This window comes from Chenopodium album, chromosome 8 (genome assembly GCF_948465745.1).
Source record: "Chenopodium album chromosome 8, dcCheAlbu1.1, whole genome shotgun sequence".
Taxonomy (NCBI): domain Eukaryota; kingdom Viridiplantae; phylum Streptophyta; class Magnoliopsida; order Caryophyllales; family Amaranthaceae; genus Chenopodium; species Chenopodium album.
In genome coordinates this window covers 67195030-67209667 of record NC_137841.1, presented here as the reverse complement: position 1 = coordinate 67209667, position 14638 = coordinate 67195030, and the positions used below count along the sequence as shown (strand labels likewise).

At 33.5% G+C, this 14638-nt stretch overlaps 3 protein-coding genes across 3 annotated transcripts; 1 reads left to right on the top strand and 2 right to left on the bottom strand.

Annotated features, from left to right (window-relative positions):
* Nucleotides 1-2090: 2090 nt before the first annotated feature.
* On the top strand, nucleotides 2091-4122 carry LOC145556346 (uncharacterized). The gene is made up of 6 exons (XM_081618000.1): nucleotides 2091-2198; nucleotides 2296-2381; nucleotides 2501-2545; nucleotides 3113-3243; nucleotides 3345-3455; nucleotides 3643-4122. The coding sequence occupies exons 1-6, from the start codon at nucleotides 2140-2142 to the stop codon at nucleotides 3910-3912; spliced, it is 702 nt and encodes a 233-aa protein (XP_081474126.1). The 5' UTR covers nucleotides 2091-2139; the 3' UTR covers nucleotides 3913-4122.
* A 4380-nt stretch (nucleotides 4123-8502) lies between these two features.
* On the bottom strand, nucleotides 8503-11029 carry LOC145555380 (uncharacterized). Its single transcript, XM_081617126.1, has 2 exons — nucleotides 9904-11029; nucleotides 8503-9791 (listed from the first exon to the last, which is right to left on the bottom strand). The coding sequence occupies exons 1-2, from the start codon at nucleotides 11027-11029 to the stop codon at nucleotides 8503-8505; spliced, it is 2415 nt and encodes an 804-aa protein (XP_081473252.1).
* A 39-nt stretch (nucleotides 11030-11068) lies between these two features.
* LOC145555379 (uncharacterized) lies at nucleotides 11069-14211 on the bottom strand. Its single transcript, XM_081617125.1, has 3 exons — nucleotides 13918-14211; nucleotides 12934-13243; nucleotides 11069-11148 (listed from the first exon to the last, which is right to left on the bottom strand). The coding sequence occupies exons 1-3, from the start codon at nucleotides 14209-14211 to the stop codon at nucleotides 11069-11071; spliced, it is 684 nt and encodes a 227-aa protein (XP_081473251.1).
* Nucleotides 14212-14638: the final 427 nt, after the last annotated feature.

The window sequence follows — 14638 nt, the reverse complement described above, 5'->3', positions numbered from 1 at the left end:
AAAAGGTTGACTTATTTTTAGTTAATCAAAAGATTAACTTATTTTGAACTAACTACACAAAGGTTTACTTATTTTTGACAAATTTTCCAATTAAAAAAAGGAACAATTGTCCAGAATAATCCGACCTTTGCCACATCTGCCCAAAAAAATCCCACCTTTTGATTATTTTTAAATAATCCGATCTTTAATGTCAATCCGCTTTAAATGGTCCCAAGTGACGTGTGACCGGTTAAGCAAGTAATTTTTTTTATTAAGTTTAATTTACTTTGTCACAACGTGATTTGTAAAAAAACTAGGCGAGGGAAGGGGAGGGAACGGGAGGGAGGTTGGGATCGGGATGGGGAAGGGTTTTGAGGGTGGTTGATAGTTAGGGGGGGGGTGAGGGGAGTCGGCGGTTCAAGGGGGAGGGGGATGACGGTCGGCGCTGCGTGATGCTTCGGTGTTGGGGGCAGGTAGGGGGTCGGGTGGGTAGGGGTGGGCGGCCGTAGTGGGTGGTTCGCTGGTGGGGGTGTTTTTTTTTTGTTTTTTTTAATCAACTAAGTAATAATTTTTTATTTTTTCTTTAAAAAAATTTTAAATTTTTTTGATTTTTTTGATTTTTTTATTTTTTAGACGAATCAGATGTCGACACGTGTCATGTAACTTGTTATAACAAGTTAAATGACCGGTTGAGACCATTTAAAGTGGATTGATGTTAAAGGTTGGATTGTTAAAAATTAATCAAAATGTGGGTTTTTTTGGGCGAATGAGGCAAAGGTCGGAATATTCAGGACAATTTTTCCTTTTTTTTTTTAAAAATAATAATCTATTTTTGTGAAACTGTAAGTAGTTATGATAAGATATATTTTTTTTTTATTGCACTTAATTTATAATTGTGGGTAAAAAATATTTTTAACAGCTACAAGTATTTTTTTTTAACAAGAATTGAAGTTATAATATCATTAAATAATAGCCATACGACATCTATAACAATAAAGATCTGTAAACCACAAATTTAGAGAAAATATCATAACTTTTATAATCAAATTCATAATTAATTTGGATATTTGGTATAGCTCATACCCCACCGCTTCAAGTTTAACGCGAGCAATAATTTTCGATATCTTTGCATCTTTCCAAGTAGAGTCCTTCGCAATCCACGCTGATGTTTTGATCGAAAAATTGATGACAAACCCGAGACCCAGAGGAATCCAAACACCTTCCCAATTATTATAAAAACCCAAATGAAATTCCCATCCATGGATGAAAATTAAATCCATGGATGAAATTAAATTAATATCCCAGAGAATTGAAAAAAACCCAGAAATTTGGGACAAACTAGAACAAAACAAATCATAACAAACCAAAATGCAAATCAAAGTAAAAAACTAAATTGAATTAAATAAAAAGGTTCAGAAATAGTCTAATTCCGATCTAAACGGTTAAAAAAAACTAAACCCTATAAGAGAGAGGAGAGAGGAGAGGAGAGAAGAGAGAAAAAGAAAAGAGGGGCGGCTAACAGCTACAAGTATTATTACCCCTTGTAAAATCTTCCCAAAAAAAAAAAACTAAGGGCAAAAGCGTCAACTATAATCTTCCCCTTGTATTTTAACATGTACCAGGGTTTTTTTATTCCTCTCACTTCTCTCCGCCGTCACTGGTAAGATGCGCTTCTCCCTTGATGTATTTTTGTTTTTCTATTTATTTTCTTGGTACTCCGTATAATTTATCGGTTATCTATCGAACTATTAGTTTACGGATGGGACGGTCTTTTAGGAACGAGGAGGGGTACTGGTTTTGATGTGCCATTGGTATTTTTCTTTGGTCATTAAGAAATTGGACTTCTTCTTTCTAATTAATGCCTAGTTGTATCCCCAATTATTGTCAAGTTTTTTCAATGATTCCGTCCCTAAAATCAGAAGTTGCCCACTTCGACATGGATGGAGTAACTCGGTTTGCAATTGGAAATATTTACCGTATAGCAATCATTTAGTATTAGTTTACGGGACAAGACAATCTTTTAGGGATGGAGGGTGTAGTGATTTTGACAATCTTTTAGGGACAAATGGAGGGAGTGGTGACTTTGATGGTATTTTTGTTTTAATATAAATAAATTGGAATTGGGTTGCAGAGCTTCAAACTTACAATGCTGGGCTCCACATGAAGGTGACCGGTACATACTGTTTGATCGCAGAAGGAACCACCGAGGATGACCAAAGGTTTGTTTGCTGTTATGTGGGGGTTTGTATTCGATCATTTGAGATTGGACATTATTAATTGCACTTGCAAATTATTGTTTGTTTGATCCTGAACTAGAACAATCACGGAAACATTGGCAAGGCGTATCCCTGTTGTAAAGACCACTATCGCCGGAACCAATGATATAGGCAGGTTGTGTGTAGGTCAGGGATTCTGAATCATTCACTCATTCATTCTTATGTTTTCTATTTCTAAATTCTTATGTTTTCTTTTTGTAAATTATTAAATCGAGTGTAATTCTTTTGTGTCATCACACCTGCAGGGAACTCACGCGCGCTTATTGTTCCAATGGAGACTACTGATGAGGGTGAGTCTGATCGATTTATCTCTACGTTTTATTTTTTTTTTATTTTACAAGTTTAGGCTCTTCAGATTAAGCTAAGTAGTACTCTGCATTATTGTAGAATTATTAGATTACCAGCATTATCTACACATGGGTTACTTTTATTGAACTTGTGATCAATCCATGTTGGTTGCTTCATTCCTAGATTAGATTTGTAGTGAATAGTGATGAACCTTTTAATGATAAGGTTAAATAATGATATAAGTCATTAATCTAAATATGATATGGTTTTGCTCTTCTAGATTGGCTTTGCAAATATGTGGCTATTTTACAAGTTACTGCATAAAATACCCTTACAATTTCCAAATATACCATCACAATTTTTCTAAAAATGTGACTGACCAGGATAAGAATTTCTATTTATCAAGGGACTGTAATGTTTTGATTCCGTGTACACAAAGGCGCTGAGCTTCTCAGAAGCAAACTTGAGGCGCATCCAGGGCTCAGATCACTTGAATTTTATCTACAGTATTAAAAATTTCCAATCATCAAATGTTCTCATTACTTACTTTGTGCTTGGTTTACTTGTAGAATACGCACACTTGCAGAAGCGTCATCCCTTTAATATTCCGCTTCTACGTCTTTATAAGCATGTACCTGATCTAGGAACTCGTGTAGCATGCAATGATTGTGTCGCACTAATCGACCCTGATCTTGATGAGGTTTGTGTGTGTTTTTCTTGTGGAATTATTGTTTACTTTATCTTTGAAGGTCACTTGTTCCTCAACTCTTGGTTAATTTGTCTCTTAACTTGTGTAAACAGGAAATTGAGTCTATCATATCAATAGTTCTTCATGTTCGGGTTTACAGGCGTACCATTGCAGGACTCAATAATGTGGGTAGCTTGTGTGTCATAAATGACTCTGGGGCTGTGGTACGTTTTCCTTCTCAGCATACTTAAACTTAAAGATATGTTTACCATTGTACTATATTGTTAGAGTTCCTCTCCCGATTCCAGAAGATCCTGGAATCGATTCTCATCACTTGTCCTTATGGCTCTCTAAACACCGAAAAAAAGTGTGTTATGATCTAATTTTATCACGTGACTCAATTGGTAATAGGTACATCCCGAAGCCTCTAATACAGAAATTGATGAGCTTTCTAAACTACTTAGAAAACCTGTGGAGGTCGGAACAGTTAATAAAGGAAATACGGAATTCATTGCTGATGGAGTGGCAACGAATTGCTGGGCTGTATTCTGTGGTTCTGAGACAGCAAATTACGAGCGTGCATTGCTTGAGAGTGTCTTCAGGCCAATCAAGTTGAGCTGCTGCCATACTAGTAGGGGTGAATCAAGTTTTAAAATATCCTTTTGTGTTCTAAAATGTTGATGTTCTCCAACATCACAATTGTTAAAGTATCTTATTAATATCTCGTCATATAAGTTGTCTTTGTGCTAGTAATAGACGTTGAACTCTAGAATCACAAGTTGTCTTTTAAGTCTGTTGGATTATCTTCCCCTGTCTTCATGAATTTAGTGTAATTATTTTCCCCTATCTTCATGAACATAAAACTGAAGAACATGAATAAAAATTTGAGCATGTTCGAGGATATAAACCTTTAAATTTCAAAATATCTACACTTTGTATAATATTATTTTACTACTCGGTATAAGCTAATTAAAGGTATTAATAATATATAGAATTTGTAATGTAAGAATGTCAAGCGCCATGTTGATAATAAGAGTATAAAAGTTGGTATAGTGTAAAAATTTGTACGAGCCTTGACAAAATAAATGTAGGCTGATTGTAATTGATGATTACATACATTAATACATTATACATGTAGAATGTAAAGCAACAAACTTTCCCAACAAGCTAAAGATGGATTGTGACGACACACGTTTGTGAGTTTTGACCATTATACATGATTGCTTAAATTAGATACATTTGTAGTTGTTTTTTTTATCATGGATAACATCACTTACAAAATTAGAGATGTGCGCTGGTCCTCCAACCAAGCCTGGTCTTTTTTTCGGTTTTAGTGCTTCCTTTGCGGGTAATACATTGGCACGATTGAGGGGTTGCCATTTCTTTTCATCCTGTATCACATCCTTCCGACTTCGCTTATTTATATCCACAGTTGACAATCCTTTTTTGCTTATAGCGATTTTTTTAATCTTTGGATGTCCAAGTAAAAATTCTACCATCTGCATATCAAATTGATGTATAGAATTGTAAGTTTTGTATCAATTCTTAATATTTTAATAGGTCTATTAGGTCCAAAGTCCAAATGGGTTCTAGATTAATCCATAACATTTTACTTTCCAACTATTTTGAATGGCCATTTTTATTCCTTTTATCTTGCCTATATGCACTTGTGCTAATGTACAAAATACATCAAAGTTGCTTGTAATGGGAAAGTGGGAAACAATATTGAAAGTTGCGGGAAGTTATTGTTTCTTTAAACAAATAAAAAAAAGGAAAAATTGTCAAGAACTACCCGCCTAATAGGTTATTTTGTCAACAACTATTCGCTTAAAATTTTTATCAAAAAAACTACCACTAAATTTAAAAAGTTTGACTAGCACTACCCATTTTGGTTTTTCGGCAACAAAATCCGGCGAGTGGGACTCACTTTTGTTTTTTCTTCCAAAATTTAAACACGAAATAATGAATCACTCAATTAAGAAGCCAAAACAAGTGAATTTAACATCAATTTAGAAGCATTACATATCTTTTAATTAAAACCACAATTATTTTCTTCCTCTTTAATTGGCGAAATATTGAAAATTTTGCGTTTTTAGGTTGAGTCGTTGTAAAGGGGATTAGGTTGGTTGTTATATACGAGGTTTAGGCTTAAGTTTTGGAAGGAAAAAATAATATTCGGCCACACTTGCCGGATTTTGTTGCTGGAAAACTTGAATGGGTAGTGCTACTCAAACATTTTAAATTTAGAAGGTAGTTTTTTTGATAAAAATTTTAAGCGAGTAGTTGTTGACAAAATGACCCATTAAGTGGGTAGTTCTTAGACAATTTTTCCTAAAAAAAATGATAAATTAGGGTCTCAAATCTCTCAAGGATTGTGAATTTGTGGTTAAAAGACAAAAAGAAAAAAAAAAAAAAAAAGACATTTATATTATTTTTAATTCTTATGATGGATAAAAAGTTAGCTATAGAACATGTAAAAGTATGGTCCTTAATTGACGGAAAAATATTATTTTATTGAAACTATTAAAATATTTCATCTGTAAGTGCATTATATTTTAGAGTCAATAATCACACGAAGTATATAAATTGGTTACATGACATACCAAATACGTAGTATGATATAACATACTCTTGTAGTTATAAAAATAATTTGAAAAAAATATATATGTACCGGTTCATGGGGCAAATATAAGTTGAGGTAGGTCTATAATCGTTAGACTCAGATTAGACCTAAACCATGTATATATGTTTGAACTAAAATCCGATCCTTCCCATCAACCCCATAGGGTTTAAAAATTTGGTCCCATATCCTAAAATTTGAAGTTGGGGCTGGGTCTAGCATGGTCTAGATCCTCCCTACTTTGATTTTTCCCGTCTGTGGCTCTACACTAATAACGTTGGTTAATACAAGTACTTCGTTCTTTCTTTGTATAAGAAGAATAGGACAGACAAAAACTACTTCGTACTTCTTATATATGTTACTAAAATAGCTAGTGTGCGGTTCATTTTCATCTTACCTCGGATTGCTTGGCAGCCACAGCAAGGTGCAAGACGGTATTGCCAAGGGCATCACCAAAGTTAAGCAACTCATTATCATCCATCATTTCTATCAAAAACCTCAAAGCCTCTAGTTGTTTATGTTTCCCACACAAATGCAAAATAGTTTCACCACCAATAGTTCGTTCCCAAACAGATTGTGGCTCTGCCATTTAAGGCAGCTACGTGAATAGGCGTCTTACCATCTTGGTCATGTGTGTAGCAAATGCTTGGATTCACCACAAGCAAGATTTCGACAACTGGCAAGTTCCCTTTGGCAGAGGCAATGTGTAGTGGTGATGATCTTTTTATTTGATCAACCAACTCTACTAGTTCTGGCTTTTGCTTTATTATTTCCTTTGTAAAATTACATGTTCAAAATTAGCCGCAACATGTAACGGAGACTGCTTAAAGCTTCCCAACTTTCCAATGATGCATCGATCGAGGATAAGTGGATCTTCACCGAGCAAGTTGAGTAACGATTAACGAAGGTACGTCTCCCTTGAGTGCTGCATCATATAGTCTTTTAATAGCAAGTAACTGTCCTCTTTCTATTTGAGCTTCCATATTTTGTGACGTTTAATTTATGGGAAAGAATTCTTGCGTTACAAATTTGCTTGTAATAATTGTGCACGTCTTCATTTCTTTTATACCAAAGAATATAATGTAAGAGTGTAAGACCAATTAATAGAGAGGGGCATATTATTCTTGGATGCTCACTCCAAATAATCTTTTTCTAGCAAGGGTTGACAAGTCAATAGTGGCATGTATACATTATACTATATATAACTAATAATTTGTAGTGAAATTCAGCAATAATGGAAGTCGTAGTTTTTGGTACCCAGCTAATAATCGTTGACGATTCAAGAATGTGGAGTGTAAACGGTAATAATCTTGTAAAGAAGTAAAGTAGGTAGAATAGCCAATTAATAACCTAGATCTAAAGTGAAAAGATACAAAGTTGGAACTTTAAAAATTCAAAGTAACACACCATTAACTCATTAAGCAAATTTTATAATCAAAGGAAAAAAGGGAGTATGGAAAAGATGTTGAAATCAAATTATAAATAAAGATGAGGGGGAGAGAAAGAAGAACTGTTAAATATTCAATTTAATGATACATAGCAATATCTTCACCCATGATGAAAGTGCAAGGAAGGGGATCAACCAGGCCGCTACATCCTATGAAAGTGTAATTGCAAACTCTTGCCCTTTTTTCCATGTCATATGCTGCCAAAAGGTACGGAATCAGTTACCAGCTCCAACCTAAAATGTGTATTAAAACGGGTATATAATTATATAGTACAGACATATAGTAGCCTAGGAAAAAAAAGAATATGTACGTATACAAAATATATGTTGAAACTCATTATAGTCCACTTGTGAGTGTTCCGCATTGGAGAAAAAGGAGAGGTAGTTCCACTTTATAAGGTAGAGGAATAACTTCTATTATTGTCAATTGGTTTTAGTATATATGGAAGCTCTTAAGCCTTGTTTGTGGACCAAACTCTCCTCCTCCTTGTTCGGTTGCCCAGACCCATTTCATATTGTCTTAAAATTTAATATGGTATCAGAGCCCGGGTTGCGGGGTCTCTTCTAAATTGGGTATATAATCGCTATTGGATAAGGATTTACCTCGACAGGATGTCCAGCCCATAAAAGGATTATTGATCTGGCCTTATCCAGTTAGCTCTGAATTTTTAAGGACAATCATAAGTGAGGGGGAGTGTTGAAACCCATTGTATCCCACTTGTGAGTGTCCCACATTGGAAAAAGAGGGAGATGTAGTTCCACTTTATAAGGTAGAGGAGTAACTCCTACTATTGCCAATTGGTTTTAATATGGAAGCTCCCAAGCCTTGTTTGTGGACCAAACTCTCCTCCTCCTTGTTCGGGTTGCCCAAGCCCATTTCATATTGTCTCAAAATTTAGCAATATAATATAAATTGATTAAAAGATTATTAGAGGCCGGGTAAAAAGATCGGACCCACATTACATCAAATTTGGGTTATGATTAGAGTGAGAGAGAAATAAAGATACACTAGCTTGAGGGGTCAAAATTATGTGATGAGCAGGCCCGTTTCTGAGATTTCGGAGGCCTAGGGGCGGATAAAAAATTGGGGCCCTAGTTAGCTAACTATTGAATTTAATAAGAGAAAAATTGGGTATGCAAAAAAATAAAATAAAATACGCGATATTTTATTTGAAGTTAAGAAATTTTATTGGTACAGTAATGCTTATACAAAATGTTTCCTTCTAGCATTTCTAGATGCAAAGTCATTAATAATAGTTTCTACATCAATATGCTCTAACATAGTTCTCTCGATACATAAAGTAGCTAAACCATTCAACCTTTCTTGAGACATTGATGATCTCAAGTAGGTTTTCAATAATTTCAACTTTGAAAAACTTCTTTCGGCAGATGCCACCGTTACCGGCATAGTCAATAGTATCCGATAAGCTATTGATGCATTTGGAAAGCAATCGGCATCTTTGACAAACTCTAGAATCTCATGTGCCGACATCAACATATTTGGTAAAGTCATTTGCAATACTTTTAATTCTGAAAATAGATCATCTGCATCAACATCAGAAAAATTATTATGAGAAAATGTAGTCTTAAAATTGATGCAAGATTTTCTTAATTCATCATTGTCTAATGACTTTAATTTGTTTGAATCAAACAAAAATCCAAATATATTTTCAAACACCTCTAATTGTTCAAATCTATTTTTCAAAGAGTTTATTGCCATATCAACAACCACCAAAAAATAATTAACTCTAAAAGATTCCTCGGGTGATTGTATTTCTTCATCATTACCATTATTCTCATCAAATTGCCTTTTTCTAAATACTTGACGCTTTGTTGGAAGTGTAGGCTCTATATCCATATCAAATGCAAGGCTTTTAGCAATATTTATACTGGATTCAAAGCCATTATTTCTATACTCCTCAAAATACAAAATAATACCTTTCACTTCCTTCATTGCAGCTCCAATACACATAGACTTAGTTTGCAATTTCTTACTCACATTGTTAATTGCGAATAAAATGTCATACCAAATCACAATGCCAAGTAAAAATTCATAACTTGCAACACAATTAGCTAAACTTTCACATTCACTCTTAGTCTTAGCATCATTACCACTAGATTCATACAATTTTTGCAAAGCTAACTTTATTTGAGGCGCTTGAAATCTAATAGCTTTAACACTTTTAATTCGACTTTCCCATCGAGTATTACACAAAGATTTAACAGTTAGACCCGGAACGTTATCAACTAAAACCTTCCATTTTTTTGTAGAACTTGCAAATAATGTGTATATGCGTTGCACAATTCCAAAAAAAGAAATAGCTTTAACACAAGAATGTGCCATATCCGAAAGAGTTAAATTAAGACTATGACAAGCACATGGCATATATAAAGCCCTTGGATTTATTCCAAGTAATCTATTTTGAACCCCTTGATGTTTTCCTTTCATATTAGAACCATTGTCATAACCTTGACCTCTAACATCATCAATATCTAAATCAAGAGACTTGCATACATTTAACAATTCATTAAAGAGTCCCAACCCTGATGTATCATCTACTATTAAGAATTCTAAAAAAAAATTCTTCTACTTTTATCTTATCACAAGACACATTAACACATCGTACTATCAAAGTCATTTGCTCTTGATGGCTTACATCCGGGGTACAATCAAGTATCACAGAAAAATATTTAGCCTCTTTGATGATCTTTATCATAGAAATTCTAACACTATGGGCTAAAAGAGAAATCAATTCATTTTGAATTTGAGGACCAAGGTAGTGATAGTGAATTTCATGACTTTTTATACGTCTAACATGATCTTGCATTATCAAATCAAATTCAGCTATCATTTCAATCAAGCCTAAAAAATTACCATTACTATCCTCATACAATATTCCATTAGACCCACGAAAAGCTAAATTATGTTTAGCAAGACATTTAACAACAGATATTATTCTTATCAAAACTTGTCTCCAACGTTCCTTTTCTTTAAGAATCCCATCTTGCAACTCTTTATCAATGCCTTTGTTCTTATTCAATCTCAATCTTGTTTCATTCCAAGTACTCATATTAGTCAAATGTTCAACACTATTCTCATGTAGTTTGAGTTTCTCACTCAAATGTTTCCAATCATTCACTCCATCATTTGCTAAAAGAGTTTTGTTATTTTGAGAAGTGAACAACTTACAACAAAAACAATACACTTTATCAACATGTTTTGAATAAACCAACCATTTTCTATCCGAAGTTTCCCCATTACTCAACTTTCTTATAAAATAAGAATATGAAAAATGCCTAGAAAAGCTATCGGTAGGAAATGTGAGATTTAATTCTCTTATAGGGCCTTTTTCAATCAAAATATCTCTAGTTTTAGCATCAAGTAAACCCCAATTCCTAGGATCATAGATATCAAAAGGAGGGATAAAATGTTCATTAATACCCACATCAACATTAGGCACATCATTAGGGACATCAACATTTGGCACATCATTAGGAACATCAACATTTGGCAAATCATTAGGAACATCGACAATTGGCACATCATTAGGAACATCAACAATTGGCACGTCATTAGGAACTTCAACATTATTCAAATTATTCGAAGGTTCTTCAACTCGACTACTATAAAAAAATTTATCTAATGATCCTCTTTGAGATTCAATCAAATGTTGAGCTCGTTTTCTTTTTTCCCTTTTATCATGACCGGATGCATATTTTCTCGGAAACATTATTAAAATAAATAACACAATAAAAGTTAAAGAATGATATCACCGAATCTCGCAAGATGCTAGTAGTATAGCCGAAAAGTCCAAAAGACCAAAAGTCGTCAAATAACAATGAGCAACACCTACAATAACAAAAAAATCCATAATTAAAATCTATCAATCAACAATTTGACAAAATTTGATACTGATAAGTGATAATTCATAAATCATAAATTTATAGTTAAAAATTTATCAATTGACAATTTGATAATTCATAATCAATAATCAAATATCATATTCATGATTCAAGAAAACTGATACATTGAGAATTAACTGGAAAAATTAATTCGTATAGCATCTTATTTAATATTTCAGAAATACTAATGTAAAATTGAATAATTCATAAATTAAAATAAATTAATTGCTGGAAAAAAGTTAAATTTAAGAACTTACCAATACTCGTATGATTTCTGATTTCATCTTCGATCATCGACGCCAAACTCCATAATTATGGTGAAAATATAATAAATACAAATAGAAAAAAGTGATTAAGAAAATTGATATGTGCAGAACAATTGAAAGAGTATAATTTATAGGAAAAATCTTAGATTTTAATCCCGTTGAAAATTGATTGCAAAGATGAACGTTTATGGGGGAAATCATCTGTTTAGAATTAATTTGGGAAGGAAGATGAAAAATCAGAAAAATATAGGTAATGATACAAATAATTGATTTCATGAATGAAAATTGAAGATTATACGGTTGTATTTGGTTAGATTATAGGAATTAATTTGGCAAATTCAACTTCCCAAAGATGAAGGGGCTATTTTCTAGGAGGAATTAATTTGAGGGGATTAATAAGGGAATAATTTGCTTGATTAACTGACTCTTACTTCGTTATTCTCAGTATATAATTTTTTTTCTTTTTTTTTTTTTTTTTTTTTTTAAATAATACGAATATGGATTTAAAATTTTGGGGCCCTGGGCGGGTGCCCCGGCTGCCCCGGCCCAGATACGGCCCTGGTGATGAGTTGTACGAATTGAATAAAAATTTCAATTAACTGCTGGAAGGCAGATAAATTTATTATTCATGTTATCAAAAAGATTAAATCTAACATAACATGGTGTTAGAATTTGTACAAAACGAGATGGACAAAGTAAATCTCCTTCAAAAATAGACGAATATATAAGAACATAAAATTCTAGTTAGGACGGGAGCTTAAGTAATTTTGTAGTAGATTAGAGCATTCTCATTATTATAGACGAAGATAGGCCAATTATAATTGATATGTGCTCATATATTTCACATAAAATGCAAAGTAACAAACTTTGACAAACAAGCTAATAATGAAAAGATGGTACATAAATAAAATCATGCTTATTGCAACAATCTAATTAACCAAAGTACTACTCGTACATTATTATTGAACAGCCGGGAAACAAACATGGCCGGAGTAGATCGCGATTAATGTGAAGAACACGCATCTTAATTGTGTTGAGACTATCATACGTCGTCGATCAAATTTGATTCATTTGTAGTGTTTTTTGACCTTATCCGATAACACATCATTATTGATTGCCTCCTTAGCCAACTAATAAGCTTCCATATGAATCGCACAAAATGTCCCATGACTATAGTTCCCATTAACCCTATCCAAGCTACGAGAGAAATCTCTAATGCTTTCCAAACTCCTCCTCCTTCATAAGCTAAGTTAGACTGGTTACTGAGAACATGTATGTCAATGTTGTTGCCGTGACAGAAATCCATAGAGTTATCCTCAAAACAGATAATAAATATCGCTTGCACGGAAAACCGCTTATAAGGAGAAGGATGACACTTAGTGATGATATTAGTCCTATCGTATTACTAATTAGTACATTATTATAACCATAATAAAAATCATGTATTGATGACCATATAGAAGTACCTGCAACATGGTCGGTATTATCTTGCCAAACACCTCCCGGGGGATTAATTCCGACTTGGAAAGCCATGGTTGCGATCAAGGATGCCACCACCATTAGAGCCGTGCGATGTTCCTCCAACCAAGCACGGTCTTTTTTCGTTATCAGTGCTTCCTTTGCAGGTAACGCATTGGCATGATTAAGGAGTTTCCATATCTTTTTATCTTGTATCAAATCCTTCCGACTTTGCTTATGAGTATCCACAACTGTCAATCCATTTTTGTTAACCGCATTCTTTTTAATCTTTGGATGTACTATTATAAATTCTACCATCTGCATGCATATTAACAAATTTAAGTATAAAATTGTAAGTTATGTAATAATCTGTTCCAATTTCAACATCTCAATGACTATTTTGTTCATTACATATAAATCATACAAAGTAGTAGATAGTAATAGGAGAGTATGTCAATAATGTAAAAGTCAATATGTTACAATATATATTTGTTGAAACCCATTGCAAATTCACTTGTAAGTGTTCCACTGCACATTGGAGAAGATGAGAGATGATTCCACTCTATAAGGTAGAGGGGTTACTCATACCATCACCAATTGGTTTTAGTACGGAACTTCTTTGGGCCTTGTTTGTGGTCTTTTGGACCAACTCTCCTTCTCCTTATTTGAATTGTCCATTTTCATTCCTTTTATTTTTAAATTTAAATGTACTTGTGATAATTGAGATGTCAATAATGAGAACTAGGAATTGATCTGGATCGTCCATCGCGTTCTATCGAACGGTCTACACTTCACTCGTCTCACTAAAGGCATTTCGTAATTATGCAGCTTTTCAAACTTTTTTTTAGATTATTCACTTTATTTAAAATCAATTTCATTTGGTTCTCAAAAAAAAAAAAAAAAAAATCAATTTCATTTACTTTTTGACTGATTTTATTTACTTCTACTAACTTCTCATTTACTCAATAATAAATTAATAATGAAAACTTTACCTCTGGTTGTTTGGCAGCCACAGCTAGGTGCAAGACGGTATTGCCAAGGGCATCATCGAGGTTAAGCAACTCACCATTATCCATCATTTTTACCAAAAACCTCAAAGCCTTTGGTTGTTTATGTTTCACACACAAATGCAACACACTTTCACCACCCATAGTTCGCTCTCGAGCAGCTTCTAGCTCTACATTAAGAACAACCTCAAGTACGTCAATTTGACCATTTATGGCAGCTACGTGAACAAGCGTCTTACCATCTTGGTCATGTGTGTAGAAAATGCTCGAATTCACCATATTAGAGTCGGTTTGTTTATATTTGTTAATATTGTATCTTTGGCAAGTTTATCTTTTTAGGAGTTTTAGGCATGTTGTGTATTGTGTATATATATGTGATTATAATCAATACAAAAGGTTAAGCCGTTTTCTCCACATCTTTCTCTACTTTAACATGGTATCAAAGCCTCTCTAATTTCTAGAGATTTTTTTCGATCTTGGTTTGTTCTTCATATTAATTTTATTCCGCAATTTTTTCGAGTGAGATTAGTGTAGGACTATAGATGCACTAAGCGGAATTGCATGAATCATATTCATAAGCATCTAACAACCAAGATCAAAGCATAACACATAAAGAATATAGAATTATACCTTTGAAGCGTGAATCCACGTGTGATCGAGCAAGAACAATAAGGAGATCAAGAACCCCAAGTGTGATTCCTCTACT

Excerpts from the sequence above, each read along its gene's own strand:
- LOC145556346 (XM_081618000.1), top strand. The coding sequence starts at position 2,140 with ATGAAGGTGACCGGTACATACTGTTTGATCGCAGAAGGAACCACCGAG. Across the intron at positions 2,546-3,112 it reads AATGGAGACTACTGATGAGG|AATACGCACACTTGCAGAAG; the intron begins GTGAGTCTGATC and ends GTTTACTTGTAG. Across the intron at positions 3,244-3,344 it reads TCGACCCTGATCTTGATGAG|GAAATTGAGTCTATCATATC; the intron begins GTTTGTGTGTGT and ends TTGTGTAAACAG.
- LOC145555380 (XM_081617126.1), bottom strand. The coding sequence starts at position 11,029 with ATGTTTCCGAGAAAATATGCATCCGGTCATGATAAAAGGGAAAAAAGA. Across the intron at positions 9,792-9,903 it reads ACGATGTGTTAATGTGTCTT|ATATTGATGATGTTAGAGGT; the intron begins GTGATAAGATAA and ends CTCTTGATTTAG.
- LOC145555379 (XM_081617125.1), bottom strand. The coding sequence starts at position 14,211 with ATGGTGAATTCGAGCATTTTCTACACACATGACCAAGATGGTAAGACG. Across the intron at positions 13,244-13,917 it reads TGGCTGCCAAACAACCAGAG|ATGGTAGAATTTATAATAGT; the intron begins GTAAAGTTTTCA and ends ATATGCATGCAG. Across the intron at positions 11,149-12,933 it reads TAATACCGACCATGTTGCAG|GTGTTGCTCATTGTTATTTG; the intron begins GTACTTCTATAT and ends TTGTTATTGTAG.